The sequence below is a fragment of the Perognathus longimembris genome, chromosome 11 (assembly GCF_023159225.1).
Source record: "Perognathus longimembris pacificus isolate PPM17 chromosome 11, ASM2315922v1, whole genome shotgun sequence".
NCBI lineage: Eukaryota > Metazoa > Chordata > Mammalia > Rodentia > Heteromyidae > Perognathus > Perognathus longimembris.
Window position 1 is genome coordinate 59,846,062 of NC_063171.1, and position 17,843 is coordinate 59,863,904.

Consider the following 17,843-nt stretch of genomic DNA (forward strand, 5'->3'; position numbering starts at 1 on the left):
GCTTTGAACAATGATTCTCAGATCTCAACCTCCTAGGATTACAGATATAAACTACCAGCCCCCAGCGTAATTGTCTTATTTTTGTAAATAAAATAACAGATGTTTGAGATGGGTATTTTTTTTTTTTTTTTAGTGGTACCAGAGTTTGAAACCAGGGCCCCAGGCTTGCTAGGCAGGTTCTCTACCACTTGAGCCATATCCTTCTCTCTCTTTTCTTTCTCTTTAGTTTCTCTGTTACTGAGGTAGGATTTCAAGTTTTTGCTTCGAGCTGCCCTTAGACCTTGATTAACCTATCTATGAATCTCCATGTTGCTGTCATCACAGATACAAACCCCTATGCATGGTTTACTGGTAGAGATAGGATCTCAAGAACTTTACAGCTGACTTGAACTTTGATCTTCCTGATCTTTGCCTTCCGAATAACTTGCATTACAGGAGTGAGCCTCTGAGTCCGGCCGAGTTAGTGAATTTTTATTTTTGTTTTTGCTTGTCCTGGGGCTTGAACTCAGGGCCTGGGCTCCCTGACCTGAGCCTCTTTTTGCTCAGGGCTAGCAATCTACCACTTGAGCCACAGCACCATTTGCAGCTTTTTTCTGAGTTTATTTGAGAGAAGAGTCTCATAGACTATCCTGCCTAGACTGGCTTCGAACCTCAATCCTTAGATGTCAGCCTCCTGAGTAGCTAGGGTTACAGGTGAGCCATCAGCTCCTGGCTAAAATTTTATAATTTTAATTGTTATGATGGGGTACTTGTACGAAGGGGTTACAGTTCCATAAGTCAAGTTACGCGTACAGTGCCTCTGGATCAGTGTCACTCCTTTCCTTCATTCTCATTTCCCCTCATCCTGTCTCTACACTCAAGTTACTTAGTTCATTTTTTTACGTAATAGACATTGAATATAATCACAACATTTACTCACTCTTCCTCCATCCCTATGACCCCCTTTGCTTATTCCCCAAAATGTGTTTCTACTCCTGGTGTTTGTTGGTTTTTTGTTTGTTTGTTAGTTTTTTTTTAAATCACATTTTTAATGTTTTCAGTGATTTTTTTTTACCAAGGATTGAACTCAGAACCAGTGCTCTTTCTCAACTTTTTTGTTCACAGATGGAGTCCTACCACTTGAGCCATGCCTCTTGTACTGTTCTTTTTTTGTTGTTTATTTGTTTTGTTTTTGTTGCCAGTCCTGGGGCATGGACTCAGGGCCTGAGCACTGTCCTTGGCTTCTTTTTGCTCAAGGCTAGCACTCTACCTGGTAGAGCCCTGTTATCATGCATAGTGTGTATGTGTGTTAAATAAACAAGCTCTGGGGGCTAGGAATGTGCCTTGCCCAGTAAGCTACCGCATAAACAGAAAAAGCCAGAAGTAGCGCTATGACTCAAGTGGTGGAGCGCTGTCCTTGAGCAAAAGAAACTCAGGGATAATACCTGGGCCTTGAGTTCAACCCCTGGACTGGCAAAAACAAAGAGTAAGAGTCAGACTGTCTATAATAACTCTTTACAATTATGAAGAAAATCAGTCTTCATTACAGCAATGCAGATTTCAGGGTAATTCCAAATGGGTTCAAGAAGATTTAATGAATGCCTGTGCAGGTACACAGGATATAACATAGAGAAAAGATGCTGGTTTAGCAATATACATAGTTAACAAAGGAAATTCGGAAAAAAATAGGCTTGCCAAGAGAAAAGGCACTGCTCATGAAGAATTAAGGAATAGTACTAGTCTGGTGCCAGAGGCTCACGCCTCTAATAGAAGCTACTTGAGAGATTTAGATTGAGAGGAACATGGTTTGAAGCCGGCTCAAGCAATAAAGTTCAAGAGAAATCCTCTCATCTAATAGCTGGGGACAATGACATACACTGTCATACTAACTGAGATCAGGAGAGTCTACATTCCAGGCCAGCCTAGTAGAAAATTATTTGAGACTCCTATCTCAATTGAAGAAACAGCATGGTGGTGCTCACTTGTCATTCTAGTTATGGTAGGAAGTGAAAAGTAGCAGTATGGTCCAGGCTCCTGTCCAGGTAAGCAGGAAGTTCCTACCTCAAAAATAATGTCAGGAGGCTGAGATCTGAAGATCATGGTTGGAGGCCACCCTGAGTAGAAAAGTCCTCATGACACTCTTATCTCCAATTAACTACTCACAAACCGGAGCACTGTGGCTCAAAGTGGTAGAGTGTCAGCCTTGAGCAAAAGAGTTCAGGGACAGCACCCAGGCCCTGAGTTCAAGCCCCATGACCCACAAAAAAAAAAAATTCAACGTAGCCAGGCACTATTGACTCATGCCTATAATCCTAGCTACTCAGGAGGCTGAGATCTGAAGATCATAGTTTGAAGCCAGTCTTGACAGGAAAGTCTATCAGACTCATCTCCAGTTAACTACCAAAGAAAAAATGCCAGAAGTGGAGTTGTGGATCAAGTAGTACAACAAACACTAGTCCAGCAAAAAAAAAAAAAAAAAATCAGGGACTTCACCTGTAATCCTAGCTACTCAAGAGGCCGAAATGTGAGGTGCATGCTTCAAAGCCAGCCTGGGCAGAAAAGTTGGTGAAACTCATTAACCACCGAAAAGCTGGGATGGAGCTTGCCTCAAGAGGGTGAATGCCAGTTTTGAACAAAAAGGCTAAGGGACAGCACCCATGCCTGAGTCCAAGCCCTAGTATCAGCACAAAATAAAATAGAACAACCAGTATTAAAAAAAAAGGACTGGCATTATAACTTAGTTGACCGGCTGCCTAAGAATCATGGAGGCTCTGAATTCAAAATCAAAATCAGAACCACCAAAAAAATAAAGACTTTTGGTCTGGGGCACTGAGCTACTGTAGCCTTAATTTTCTTTTAGATAATGTCTTTTGTTTTCCCCTGCTAGCTTTGTACTGGGACCCTCTTACACTTGCCTCCCAGGAAACTGAGATTATAAGTACACATCACACCCAAATTATTTGCTGGTATCTTGCAAACTTTTTGCCTAGGCTGGCTTTTAGCTGCCATCCTCACAAATTTTTTTCCCCTCCCAAGTATCTGGGATTATAGGCATGAACCATTATGCCCTGCCATAACTTCAAAAAAGTCTAACCATAGTATTTTTTTGGTCAGTCATGGGCCTTGAGTTCTAGACCTGGATGCTTGTCCCTGAGCTCTTCAGCTCAAGGCCAGTGTTCTACCACTTGAGCCACAGTGCCACTTCCAGTTTTCTGGTGATTGGAGGTAAGAGTTTCACAGAATTTCTTGCCCAGGCTGGCTTCAAACCATGAGTCTCGGCTCTCAGCCTCCTGAGTAGCTAGGATAACAGGTGTGAGCCACTGGTGCCCAGCTAGTATTTTCTTTAGTTAGTCCCCTTCACCTTAGTGAGAATAATATTGCTAGAGCTGAATCTGAGAGGTAGTATGATAATAACTACTTTCTGGGCAAATGACTGTGCTTTGTGTTATTCACATATATCTGATTAGCTCATTTTATAAATGAGGGAAAGCTGGCCACTGATGGCTCACACCTGTAATTCTAACTACTTAGGAGGCTAAGAGGATTGTAGTTCAAAGCCAACATAGGCAGGAAAATCTGTGAGACTCATTCTCCCATTAACCACCAGAAGTGGTGCTGTGGTAGAACGCTGGCCTTAAGTGGAAAAAGCTCAGGTCCCGAGTTCAAGCCATATGGCCACCAAAAGCAAAAAAGAAAGTAGGAGCAAAGTCTCATTAAATGACTTGACCATAGTCCCAGAACTTGTCAGTGGTAGGGGTAGAATATAATCCTGCATTTACTGTCTGTAAAGCCCCCCCCCCCACCTTTTTTTAAAACCCTGTGCCTCCTAAGTCTCATAGGTTTTACATTCTACAGTATAATTTATAACACTGTGAGCAGGGCTGTCACGTAGCTGGTAGAAATAGCTTAGAAATCTGCCAGGTCAAGGTAGCTAATCCAAGCTCATTTAAAAATCATCTGTATAAAATAACATACAGATCTCTAATCTTCCTGAGAGCACAGGCAGCAGTCGTGCTTAACTAAGGAAAGTGTTACCCAGCAGCTTCCAGGCATGACATGGGCCAGGACTGCTGGTTGCTAATGACTTAATTGTGCATCCTAGCTTTTGTCATGTCAGTATGAGCAAGAAAATTTGTCTGTCTGCACTGTTTTATTTTTCCCCGTTCAGAAATTAGTGTAGAGTTTTTGTACAAGAATTCTTTTTCTTTTTTTTTTTGGCCAGTCCTGGGCCTTGGACTCAGGGCCTGAGCACTGTCCCTGGCTTCTTTTTGCTCAAGGCTAGCACTCTGCCACTTGAGCCACAGCACCACTTCTGACCATTTTCTGTATATGTGGTGCTGGGGAATTGAACCCAGGGCCTCATGTATACGAGGCAAGCACTCTTGCCACTAGGCCATATCCCCAGCCCCCTTCTTTTTCTTTTATTGGCAATTATTTCACTCTTTTTTTCCCAATTTGCTCTATTGTTATTATAGAGGTGATATACAGAAGGGTTACATTGACATGCGTTGGGTAATAAGTACATTTCCTTTTATATAGTGTCATCTGTTCCCTCATTCTCTCCTATTCCCTCCCTCCCCATTTCCACCCACGAACTGTGTAATTCACTTTCATCAATGTCCACTGCTTTCCACTCCTGTGCTTTTTCACACATACCCCCCCTTTTTTTTTCCAGTCCTGGGGCCTGAACTCAGGGCCTGAGCACTGTCCCTGGCTTCTTTGTGCTCAAGGCTAGCATTCTACCACTTGAGCCACAGCACCACTTCTGACTTTTTCTATATATGTGGTGCTGAGGAATTGAACCCAGGGCTTCATCATGTATATGAGGCAAGCACTCTACCACTAGGCCATATTCCCAGCCCTTTTTCACCCTTTTTTTTCTTGCCGAACCAGCTGGGCACTGGTGGCTCACACCTGTAGGGACAGCACCCAAGCCTAGAGTTCAAGCCCCACGACTGACACACAAAGAAAGAAAGAAACAAGCAAAGGAAGAAAGAAAAACTATTTGATGAGCTGTGCACTATAATTCTCTCACTACTCAGGAGGCTGAGATCTGGTGACCAAGGGTTCAGAGTCAGCCTGGGAAGGAAAGTACATGAGAAGCTTATCTCTAGTTAACTACCAAAAATCTTGGAAATAGAGCCGTGGTTCAAAGTGGTAGGGTACTGGCCTTGAACAAAAAAGTTCACAAGCCCTGAGTTCAAGTCCCATCATTGAAAAAAGAATGCAGCTACAGCTATGTCCCTAGCAACCTAATGTTTTGAAAAACCTGTCAAGTAGCTCAGGTATATTCTGATTGTTTTAGAAGAGAGTCCCTTACAGTGGTGTGCATGTTCCTTTCTCTGCTACCAAATGTAGTCTAGGAGTGAATGACAAGACCTTGATAGTCCTGGAGGATGTGGAGCTGTGTCCCCAGTGTTATGCAAGCATGGAATATCATTGAGAATTTGTATTTTGTCAGTCCTGGGATTGAACTCAGGGCCTGAGCACTGTCCCTGAGCTTCTTTTGCTCAAGGCTAGCACTCTACCACTTGAGCCACAGCGCCACTTCTGGCTTTTTTCATATATGTGGTACTGAGGAATCAAACCCAGGGCTTCTTGTATGTGGGGCAAGCAGTCTACCACTAGGCCACATTCCCAGCCCTGTATTTTGTCTTAAAAGCTCATGGACACTTTGTTTCTAGAACTTTTTGTATTCTGTAATACATTTATGTTTTTTAAAATATGGATTTGAAGTTTAAATTATTCATCAGTAAAAGTGTTATTTTTACCTCTATTGCTGGGGCTATGGACAGCTGCCTTCTCCATTTGAAAAGCTACAAATACAGTTGGGTGCTAGTAGATCACGCCTGTAATCCTAGCTATTCAGGAGGCTGAGACCTGAGGATTATAGTTCAAAACCAGCCTAGGTAAGAAAATACATTAGACTCTTATCTCTAGTTGACTAGAAAAAAATCTGGAAGTAGAGCAGTAGGTCAAATGGTAGAGCACCAGCCTAGAACGAAAAAGCTTAAGGATGGCACACAGGCCCCGAGTTCAAGTCTCAGTATTATAACATATATAAAAGGTACGCTATATTTGCTTTGTACAAATCAAATGAAATAGGTAATTTTTAAATGTTTGTAATTTAATTACTACTATATCCCTTAACCTCTTGGATTCAAGATTCTGCCTTTATCTTGTGAAACTATAACCAGTGCTTTTTTATACCTGTGAACTTTCAGCTTTCAGAGAAGGGGAAGCCTTATGTTGATATCCAAGGCTTAACGGCCTCTACCATGGAAATCCTGTTGGACTTTGTATATACAGAAACAGTTCATGTGACAGTGGAGAATGTACAGGAGCTGCTCCCTGCAGCTTGTCTGCTTCAGCTAAAAGGTGCGCACATGAGAAGTTGCTGTTATTCTACCAGGTGTGGTAAACTGTTGTAATGTTAATCATGAGACTTAACAGAAACCAGACTACATGTCCTCACATGTCAATAACAAATCAGAGGAACTTCTCCCTCTACTTTTTAAAGAAGTCGAGTGGAAGATACATGCATCTTCTTACATATATGTATATAGTACTCCTGAAAGGAAATCTTTTGGCTTTTGTGGGTTTTGTTTGTTTGTTTGTTGCCAGTTCTGGGGCCTGAACTCAGGGTCTGGGCACTCTCCTTGGGCTTCTTTTGCTCAAGCTAGCACTCTACCATTTGAACCACAGCACCACTTCTGGCTTTTTCTGTTTATGTGGTACTGAGGAACCCAGGGCTTTATGCATGCTAGGCAAGTACTGAACCACTAAGCCACAACCCCAGCCCCTGAATGAAAATCTATGGAATTAATAGTATTTATTGCCTGTATGGATACTGTTTATCTGTTTATCTGTTTATCTTATACTGTTATCTGTTTATTTTCCTGATAAGCAGGAAGCTAAAGTGACTTTTCATTTTTTCAAAGGTAAAATAGTTCTAGTAGGTCAAGCACTAATAGCTCACACCAATAATCCTAGCTACTTAGGAGGAGGCTGAGATCTGAGGATTGAGGTTTGAAGTCAGTGCTGGGCAGAAATTCTGTGAGACTCTTGTAGCCAACCAACCAGCAAAAACTAGAAGTGGAGGTACAGTTCAGGTGATAGAGTGGAAAGAGACAAGTGAAAGCAGGGGCCCTGAGTTCAAGCCCCAGTATCAGTACAAAAAGAAAAAAAATCTAGTAAACATTTTTCTGTATTTAGAGTTATATCCTTTTTAAACTGGAGTTTGAACTCAGGACTTGATGTTTCCTCCATAGGCATTCTATAACTTGAGCCATACCACCAGCCCTTTTTTATTTTAATTGTTCTTCAGGTAGGACTTCTATTACCCTGGCCCTCCTGGACTATGATTTTCCTACTTTATACTCTCCCATGTAGCTGAGTTGACAGACATGTACCATAACATCCACTTGTTTTGTTGAGATGAGGCCTTGATAACATTTTGCCTAAGATGGCCTCAAATGTGATCCTTCAGATCTTCTACCTCCCAAGTGACTGGGATTATGGAAGTGAGCTACTGTGACCAGCCTGTTTCTTTATATTTTTAAACATGTAAAATATCTACTAAGAATTAAAATTCAGGGGCTAGGAATATGACCTAGTGGTAAAGTGCTCGCCTTGTATACATGAAGCCATGGGCGCGATTCCTCAGTACCACTTATATAGAAAAAGCCAGAAGTGGTGCTGTGGCTCAAGTAGTAGAGAGCTAGCCTTGAGCAAAAAGAAGCTTGGGACAGTGTTCAGGCCCTGAGTTCAAGCCATAGGACTGGGAAAAAACAAAACAAAGAAAAAATTAAAATTTAACCAAATGGAGGCAGGAGGAGTATGAGATCAAGCTTAGTTTGAGATACAGAGGAAGATCTTAGCCAGTCTGGGATACTTAGCCAGACCCTGTTTCAAAAATAACCTAAGGGGGCTGGGAATATGGCCTATTGGCAAGAGTGCTTGCCTCATATACATGAGGCCCTGGGTTCGATTCCCCAGCACCACATATACAGAAAATGGCCAGAAGTGGCGCTGTGGCTCAAGTGGCAGAGTGCTAGCCTTGAGCAAAAAAGAAGCCAGGGACAGTGCTCAGGCCCTGAGCTCACGGCCCAGGACTGGCCAAAAAAAATAAATAAATAATAATAATAATAACCTAAGTAAAAGCAGGTGGTGGCTCATGCCTATAATCCTAAGCTACTCTGAAGGCTGAGATCTGAGATCTGAGGATGTGGTTCAGAGCCAGCCTAGGCAGAAAAATCCCCAAGAGCCTCTTATCTCCAATTAACTACTCACAAACCAGAAGTGGCACTGTGGCTCAAAGTGGTAGAGTGTCAGCCTTGAGCAAAAGAGCTCAGGGATAGCACCCACTCCCTGACTTCAAGTCCTACAACTGATAAAATAATAATAATAAATAACCTAAGCAAAATAAATAAATATCTAAATTAATGTCCAAAAATGAAAATACCAAATTTCATGAAACGATTTAATCTCTTAATTTCTAATATGTCCTCCCTCCAACCCCCCGTCTCTTTCTTTTTTTCTTCTGGAGATAGGATCTTACTGTATAGCTCAGGCTAGCTTCAAACTTGTGATTCCTCCTCAACCTCTGTTTGCTGAGATTATAGGCATGCACATCGTATTTACCATGTTCAACAATCTTATTTTTAGTATCCACTTATGTTTTCATCTTTTTCTGTGCACACAATTGAAACCTTTTCAAATTTTATTATTTTTTAATTTTATTTTGTGTCAGAACTGGGCCTTAAACTCAGTGCCTGGGCACTGTCACTTAGCCTCTTTGTTCAAGTTGGTGTTATACCACTTGAGCCAAAGCTCCACTTACAGCTTTTTTCTGGTTAATCGGTGGTAAGAGTTTCATGAACTTCCCTGCTCAGAGCCAGCTTCCAACCATGATCCTCAGATCTCAGCCTCCTCAGTAGCTAGGGCTATAGGCATAAGCCTCTGGTACTTGATGCCGTTTCCATTTTAAGAGATGGAAAAATAGTGTGAAACATTTACATTGGTACTCAGCTATAAAATTAAGTTTGTACTCTAGGTCATGTGTGCACGTGTGTATTGCTAGGATAGAACACAGCATTTTCTGAATGCTAAGATGTCAGACAATGCTTTACCACTCCACTGCATTCCCAGCTCCTATTCTGTTAGACAAGTACAGGAATTTTTTATTTTATTTTATTTTATTTTATTTTTTGGCCAGTCCTGGGGCTTGGACTCAGGGCCTGAGCACTGTCCCTGGCTTCTTTTTGCTCAAGGCTAGCACTCTGCCACTTGAGCCACAGCGCCACTTCTGGCCGTTATCTGTATATGTGGTGCTGGGGAATCGAACCCAGGGCCTCATGTATACGAGGCAGGCACTCTTGCCACTAGGCCATATCCCCAGCCCCAAGTACAGGAATTTTTTAAAAATGCTTTTTGTTTGTCCTTCATGTGTCTTTTACTAAGATTTGATATGCAGGTTGGGAATATGACCTAGTGGTAGAGTGCTTGCCTTGTATACATGCAGCCCTGGGTTTGATTCCTCAGCACCACATATATAGAAAAAGTCAGAAGTGGTGCTGTGGGTCAAGTGGTAGAGTGCTAGCCTTGAGCAAAAAAGAAGCCAGGGACAGTGCCCAGGCCCTGAGTTCAAGCCCCAGGACTAGCAAAAAAAAATTTTTTTTTTGATGTGGAATACAGAACAGATACCTTTTTCTTTTACAGATTGGCCCCCAAAGTTTTACAGTTTTTGTTTAATTGTAGGAATGTTTCTGGAAGTAATCTTGCTATACTTTCTAAAGATTAGGTAGGGAAAGCTGGGCACCAGTGTCTTACACCTGTAATCCATCTACTCCGGAGGCTGAGATCTGAAGATCGAAGTTTGAAGCCAGTCTGGGCAGGAAAGTCTGTGAGGCTGTTATCTCCAGTACACTATTCTGGAAAAGCCAGAGGTGGTGCTGTGGCTCGAGTGGTAGCGCACTAGGCTTGAGCATAAAGAGGCTTAGGGACAGCGCCCCAGGATCATCAAAGAAAAAAAAAAGACTAGGCAGAGACAGGCATAAAGGCCCTCTGAAGGTAATACAACACATAACAAACATTTGAACTTCTTTTGCATAAACCTGTAGTCTGTGTAGGTGTTGAGCAATAGCATGTAGAGAAGATGCTGAAATCTAAGAATCTGAGGCCACCTCCCAGCCCACCAGGTGTCATGAAGTATGCTCACTGCCTGTGTTTGTTGTAGGTGTGAAGCAGGCATGCTGTGAGTTCCTCGAGAGTCAGTTGGACCCCTCTAATTGCCTGGGCATCAGAGACTTTGCTGAAACTCATAACTGCGTTGACCTGATGCAAGCAGCGGAGGTTTTTAGCCAGAAGCATTTTCCGGAAGTAGTTCAGCATGAAGAGTTCATTCTTTTGAGTCAAGGGGAAGTGGAAAAGCTGATCAAGTGTGATGAAATTCAGGTATGCATCTGGCTGGCTCTTAAAGCTTTCTTTTTTTGTGCCAGTCCTGGGGCAGTGTGTGTCCCTGAGATGTTTGTTTGTTTTATTTCTTTTGTTTTTGTTGCCAGTCCTGGGGACTCAGGGCCTGAGCACTGTCCCTGGCTTCTTTTTACTCAAGGCTAGCACTCTACCTTTTGAGCCACAGCGCCACTTCCGGCCTTTTTCTGTATATGTGGTGCTGAGGAATCAAACCCAAGGCTTCATGTATGCGAGGCAAGCACTTTACCACTAGGCCACATTCCCAGCCCATCCCTGAGGTTTTTTTTAAGCTCAAGGCTAGCACTTTACCACTTGGAGCCACAGTGCCATTTCCAGATTTGGTAGTTAATTGGAGATAAGAGTCTCATGGACTTATCTACCTGGTCTGGCTTTGAACCATAGTCCTTAGATGTCAGCCTCCTGAGTAGCTAAGATTATAGGCATGAGCCACTACACCTGTGTCTTAATGCATTCTTCACAGCTGGTGAACTTGACAGGGCAGAGACTCTTTCTCTCAAGGCTTCATGGTCATGTCCAACGGGGCTGCATTATTCTTACACTATGTTGCTTTCCTCCGCTAAATACATGATCCCCAGTGCTTAGGAATCTCCGTGAGAGTATGGAATGAGCAGAAATTCGAAGGGACATACATTTTCACCCAACAGAGTAAAATGAGCTCTCTAAAGTAAGACTATATAGAAGAAAGGAGAATTAACTTTTGCCCAAAGGAGGAGCAAAAGTTTGGTGGTAAGGCCCTTCGTGAGCGGGTGGCCGATTGTAACTGCCATGCAGAGCAGGGGAGGGCAGAGGAAGTGAGGAGGGACATGTGAGCTGGGTAGCAGCTCATCTAGCTCAGGAAAGAAGGCCAGAAAAATCTCAGTCCTGGAAGTGATGCTCTGGCTCAAAGTGGTAGAGTGCTAGCCTTGAGCAAAAGAGCTCAGGGACAGTGCCCAGGCCCTGAGTTCAAGCCCTACACCTGACCAAAAAAAAGTGGGGGGGGGGCCTGGGAATATGGCCTAGTGGTAAAGTGTTCGTCTCATATTCATGAAGCCCTGGGTTCGATTCCTCAGCACCACATATATAGAAAAAGCCGGAAGTGGCGCTGTGGCTCCAGTGGCAGAGTGCTAGCCTTGAGCAAAAAGAAGCCAGGGACAGTGCTCAGGCCCCAAGTTCAAGCCCCAGGACTGGCAAAAAAAAAACAAACCAAACAAATCTCAATCCTAATCCTAAATCAGATACAGGAGTTGAATTGATTTTGTTGTGTAATGGGGTCCCCCCAGGGGAGGGGACCACAATGTAATGGGGTCCGAGGGTGGGGGGGATCCCCCATCCCTCCAAGAGTCCACCACTCAGAGACAGTCTCAAGTAAAAAGATGGATTTATTGGGGAAGTAAAAAATACACTGACTGTGGCCAGGGTTACAGCCCAGACTCGGGAGCTGGAACCGCAACTGTAAAAAGCAGGCTGGCCAGCCAGGGCTGCAGCCCAGACTGTGGGGAGATGGGACCGCGCGCCCCAGGCCATGCTCAGGCTTGGGTTATAAAGGCAAACACCACACCGTCAAGCCTGCCACACGCAGGTGGCCAATGAGGTTACAACACTTACAGAGCATGCCAGGTCACATGCAGGTGGCCAGTGGAGTTACAATCTGCCTCATAGCAACTGTTTGAACCAACCTATCATTCTAGTGAGACTTGGCGCACGGATTTGATGGGACTCACATGATGCAGGTGAATACACCTACTCATGGGAGAGCACAGGTTTAACCTTGAGCTTTCCACTACTCAGGCGGTCCAGCAGTTTACACAATCTTATCACAGAGAAGGGGAACTTCCTGGATAGGGTGGGGGAGATCTTAGTGAAGATGGAGTCGGCTTCTGCTCTCTTTAATCTGAGATGGAGTCAGTCTGACACCCCTCAACAGCCAGTGATGGCGCTGGCCAGACCTGACCTCCATATTACAGTTGCACATAAGTTTATAGTTAGGCTGAGATTTGGAGTGAGAAATACAATATAGGATTAATAGGTGTCGTTGGAGCCTGTAGCTTTAATCTCTAGTGACCTAATTCTTTAGTTAGTAGGTTTTAGAAAAGTGGGGAGCAAAGCCGGTGATAAGATAACAATGTATCTGTTGAGTTTTATTTCCCACAGAAGAAATTTGACTTTTTAGACATGCTTGAGGATTTTTGTTGTCATTTTTATTTTTTCCCCTTTTTATTGTAATAAAATTAATTTAAATAAGTTGATTTTCACAAGTAACTGGCACCTTTCTAATGTCGTACTGAGGAATCAAACCCAGGCCTTCATGTATGCTAGGCAAGCACTCTGTCACTAAGCCACATTCCCAGGCCCTGTACTTCATTTGTTTACCTACCTTTTTTTGTGGTGCTAATCAGATTTGGTGATTTATACATATTAACAAGCACTCTTACTGCACTTACTCCCAGCCTGGTGTGCCTCAATTTAGACACAAGATTTAAAGGGGAGAGTCAAAATTTGATTGATGGTCTTGTTGTGCCAAGTCGCAAGACCACCCCCAAGAAGACCACCGAGATTCAGACACTCTGAAATGCAAAAGCAAGGCAAGGCTTTATTTAACGAGCTGCCAACTCGGGCCTCGTCCTACCCACTGACACAGCGGAGGTTAGGAGGAAGCCCAGAGCTGTGATTACACAGGGCTTATAAAGGCAAAGAACAAGGTTACAACAATCAGCTGGGCAAGCAAGATTAGAACACAGGTACAAATCTGATTGGCTCAGGGTTCGATTCTAAAATGGGGTTCACGTGGTGGGGCCTGACTTCAAAGTCTGGCACCTCATTAAATGTTGTGCCAAGTCGCAAGACCACCCCCAAGAAGACCACCGAGATTCAGACACTCCGAAATGCAAAAGCAAGGCAAGACTTTATTTAACGAGCTGCCAACTCGGGCCTCGTCCTACCCACCGACACAGCGGAGGTTTGGAGGAAGCCCAGAGCTGTGATTACACAGGGCTTATAAAGGCAAAGAACAAGGTTACAACAATCAGCTGTGCAAGCGAGATTAGAACACAGGTACAAATCTGATTGGCTCAGGGTTCGATTCTAAAATGGGGTTCACGTGGTGGGGCCTGACTTCAAAGTCTGGCACCTCATTCTCAGTGTTATAGAAGGAATTTGATAATTCCTCTTTTCTTCTTTTTTTACCCTTTATTTGGAGGGAGCAATACTGTGGTTTGAACTCAGTATCTCTCACTTATTAGGTATCACTGTTCTACTTCATCCATGCCTTCAGCCCAAAATTTGCTATTTAAAGAACTTCTAAATCCAGGCACTGGTGGCTCAGACCTGTAATCCTAGCTTCTCAGGAGACTGAGATCTGAGGATTGTAGTTCAAAGCCAACCTAGGCAGGAAAGTCTGAGAGATTCTTATTTCCAATTAACCATCAGGAAAATGGAAGTAGGGGGCTAGGAATGTGGCCTAGTGGCAAGAGTGCTTGCATTGTATACATGAGGCCCTGAGTTCGATTCCTCAGCACCACATATATAGAAAATGGCCAGAAGTAACGCTGTGGCTCAAGTGGCAGAGTGCTAGCCTTGAGCAAAAAGAAGCCAGGGACAGTGCTCAGGCCCTGAGTTCAAGCTCCAGGACTGGCAAAAAAGAAAGAAAAAGAAAAAGAAACTGGAAGTAGCACTGTGGCTCAAAGTATTGGAGCACTAGCCTTGAGCAAATGAGCTCAGGGACAGTGTCCTGGCTCTGAACTCAAGCCCTACAACCAACCACAAAAACAAATAAATAAAAAGAATAAGAAATTCTAAGGTTTCCATATGGTGGCTCATATCTGTAATCCAGCCACAGGAAAGTATAGGTGATAGGCTCAAGGTCCAAAACTGACTCCAGCAAAAAATGCATGACTCTAATCTGAAAAATAGTTCAACAAAAAGGGCTATAGGGCTGGGACTATGGCCTAGTGGCAAGACTGCTTGCTTCATAGACATGAAGCCCTGGGTTCGATTCCCCAGCACCACATATATAGAAAATGGCCAGAAGTGGCGCTGTGGCTAAAGAGCTAGAGTGCTAGCCTTGAACAGAAAGAAGCCAGGGACAGTGCTCAGGCCCTGAGTTCAAGGCCCAGGACTAGCAAAAAAGAGAAAAAAGGGCTATAGGTGTTGCTCAGTAATAGAAAGTTTGCCCCAACATACACAAGGCTCCTGAGTTCAACCCCTAGTACTACCCAAAAACCCCATCCGTGTATATACACACACAGACACACACACACACAATACACTTTTACAAACTAAGGGATTACTCTCTGGTTTATTTTCTGAGTTGGTTTTTTTTTTTTTTTTTGCCAGTCCTGGGGCTTGAACTCAGGGCCTGAGCACTGTTCCTGGCTTCTTTTTGCTAAAGGCTAACACTACCTCTTGAGCCACAGCACCACTTCCGGCTTTTTCTGTTTATGTGGTGCTGAGGAATTGAACCCAGGGCTTTGTGCATGCTAGGCAAGCTCTCTACTGGTAAGCCACATTCCCAGCCCCCAAGAAGTAAAAATTTTTATATAAGATAATCAAAGGCTTTAAAATATTTTTCTTACCAAGTGTGAGACAATTTTTATATGAAACCCTTCCTTAGTAGCTGAGGGAAAGTTGATGAGAGTCACTGGTAAAATTGTTTCCAAATAAGAAGGAATTGTTCTCCACCATTACATGCTATTCCTATCAGCCCAACAGAGACTCTTTACAAATGTTGCGGAGTGAAGAATTAGCTCAATTTACTTCTCACCCTGGCTGGTACCACACTGGATCCTGTGCTGACATGCCAAGCATACCAAAGGAAGCCTTCTGCAGACTTAGAGAAGCTAGTCATTTACTAGCATACCTTGGTTTTTATAAAGTGAATGTAATGGGCCCTACAAACTTGGAGCACACTGCATATGGCAATGAAGTAGGGAGTCCTTACTCAGCATTTACTGTTGGTTCGTTTGCCCGGTATTTCTTTTTTTTTTTTTTTTTTTTTTTTTTTGCCAGTCCTGGGGCTTGGACTCAGGGCCTGAGCACTGTCCCTGGCTTCTTTTTGCTCAAGGCTAGCACTCTGCCACTTGAGCCACAGTGCCACTTCTGGCCATTTTTTTTTGTATATGTGGTGCTGGGGAATTGAACCCAGGGCCTCACGTATACGAGGCAAGCACTCTTGCCACTAGGCTATATCCCCAGCCTGCCCGGTATTTCTTGTGTACTTATGTATGCCCTGAATAGTTCCTGGTACTGGGAATCCAACTGTGAGCAAGACAGAAGAAAAATTCCAGTTCTTGAGAGTGTACTTGCTTTTATTTATTTATTCACTTAAATATACATATCTTTGTTTTCATTTCTGGGGATCAAACTCAGGGCCTTGCACATGCTAGCCAAGCATGGTATGGAGCACAGCACAAGCACAGTACCACCCAGCCCTGGAGCTTTCGATCCAATGGCACCATTCATTCTTGTTGTTTTTACCTTTTTTTGTTGTTTTCATTGCCAGTCCTGGGGCTTGGACTTTGGGCTTGAGCACTTTTCCTGAGCTTATTTGCTCAAGGCTAGCACTCTACCACTGCCTTTTTTTTTTTTTTTGGCCAGTCCTGGGGCTTGGACTGAGGGCCTGCGCACTGTCCCTGGCTTCTTCCCGCTCAAGGCTAGCACCCTGCCACTTGAGCCACAGCGCCACTTCTCATGTATATGAGACAAGCACTCTTGCCACTAGGCCATATCCCCAGCCCTACCACTGGCTTTTAAAAATTGATTGGAGATAAGGGTTTTGGTATTTTGATGTTCTTTCCTCTCCCCTCCTCCCCCCCCCCCATCCTGGGGCTTGAACTCAGGGCCTGTGCTCTGTCCCTGAGCCTCTCTGCGCTCAAGGCTAGCTAGCGCTCTACCACTTGAGTCACTGTGCCCTCTCTGGCTTTTTCTGTTTATGCGCTACAGAAGAATTGAACCCAGGAAATCAAATGTTCTGTAACATTTCCTGCACTTGCAGATTACCATAGTTCTTTGGAAAATTTCACAAGTTGTTTTGTTTTGTTCATGAAGTCACCCTGAAACTTATTCTCTCTCAGTATATGCCCTAGGGATAAATGGGAAGGACAAAGAACCCACACTCCTATGTCTTTGGGAAATCTAGGTGTTATTGTACCCCTAGCATCTTTCTGGTGGTATAATGTAGGCTTTGCTCTATTCAGTTTGTCATATGTGAGCCTAAGTTTAAGTTCCCATTCAGTTAAATATATATATGTATATGTGTATACACTCTCTCTCTCTCTCCCTGTCTCTCTCTCTCTCTCTCTCTCACTCTCAAATACCGACGACTTAATAGTAGTTGCTTAAATGCTAGGTGACCATATTTTGAAAACTGCAATATTACATGTAGTACTATGAATAGCCCCTACTTCAGAGGTTCTGGGGAGCCTGGAGCTTCTTAGACAATTATTAATACAAGTAATTTCAAGAAGCAATTTTAATTAGTGCAAAAAATTCTCCACTCTCCCTAAATATTGCAGAAGTGACCCAACAACAACTCAGAAATAGGAGAAATTCTGAAGTGATGACCAAGATGTGACAAATAATTTATTAGGTACTAAATTTGGTGTTGTTTTTTTCCCCCCAAGTCCTGGGGCTTGAACTCAGTGCCTGCGCATTGTCACTGAGCCTCTCTGTGCTCAAGGCCAGCACTCTGCCATGTGAACCACAGCGCCACTTGCAACTTTTATGTGGAACTGAGGAATGAAACCCAGGGCTTCATGCATACTAAGCAAGCACTCTACCACTAAGCCACATTCCTAGTCCCTTTTTGTTTTGTTTTTAAGCCTGTTCACTTGAGTTATTTCCCTACATCTGAAAAGATTGTTTTCCCAAGAGCCTGGTTATTTCTGGAAGGTGGAAAATTATGGTGGTGATGACAAAAAGTACAAAAGAGAAATAAATATGTTATTTGGGAGGGAATTGTGAGCTGAGAAAGCAGAATTCCATGATGTCTAATTATACAGGTGGATTCAGAAGAACCAGTCTTTGAAGCTGTCATCAATTGGGTGAAGCATGCCAAGAAGGAGCGAGAAGAGTTTTTACCTGACCTACTACAGTATGTGCGGATGCCCCTACTGACCCCCAGGTACATTACAGACGTAATAGATGCAGAGGTAAGTCATGCATGATGAGCTGTTGCAGCTTAGCGTTGTACTTGCAAACACTGCTGGTTTTTATGTAAGCAGAGTCTTGGCTTGCTTCTCCAGGGATGTCAGAGAGGTGGTGCAGGATACTCTCCATGCATATTTCTAAGAAAAATTCATCACTTGGCAAGTAAAGTTCTTGACACAAATGAAAATTGGTGATAATTTAATTTTGTTTTACTGGCTTTCAGTTTTACATGCCTCTGAGGGTTGCTT

General features: G+C 43.4%; 1 protein-coding gene across 3 annotated transcripts in view; it reads left to right on the forward strand.

Moving 5' to 3' along the window:
• The window catches only part of Klhl12 (kelch like family member 12), a 36,418-nt gene that overhangs the window by 3,382 nt on the left and 15,193 nt on the right, over window positions 1-17,843 (forward strand). For all 3 annotated transcript variants that reach the window (XM_048357223.1, XM_048357224.1, XM_048357222.1), the window contains 3 exons: window positions 6,204-6,357; window positions 10,217-10,434; window positions 17,448-17,597. In XM_048357223.1, the coding sequence (XP_048213180.1) occupies window positions 6,204-6,357; window positions 10,217-10,434; window positions 17,448-17,597 (522 nt within the window). The remainder of the gene's footprint in view (window positions 1-6,203; window positions 6,358-10,216; window positions 10,435-17,447; window positions 17,598-17,843) is intronic.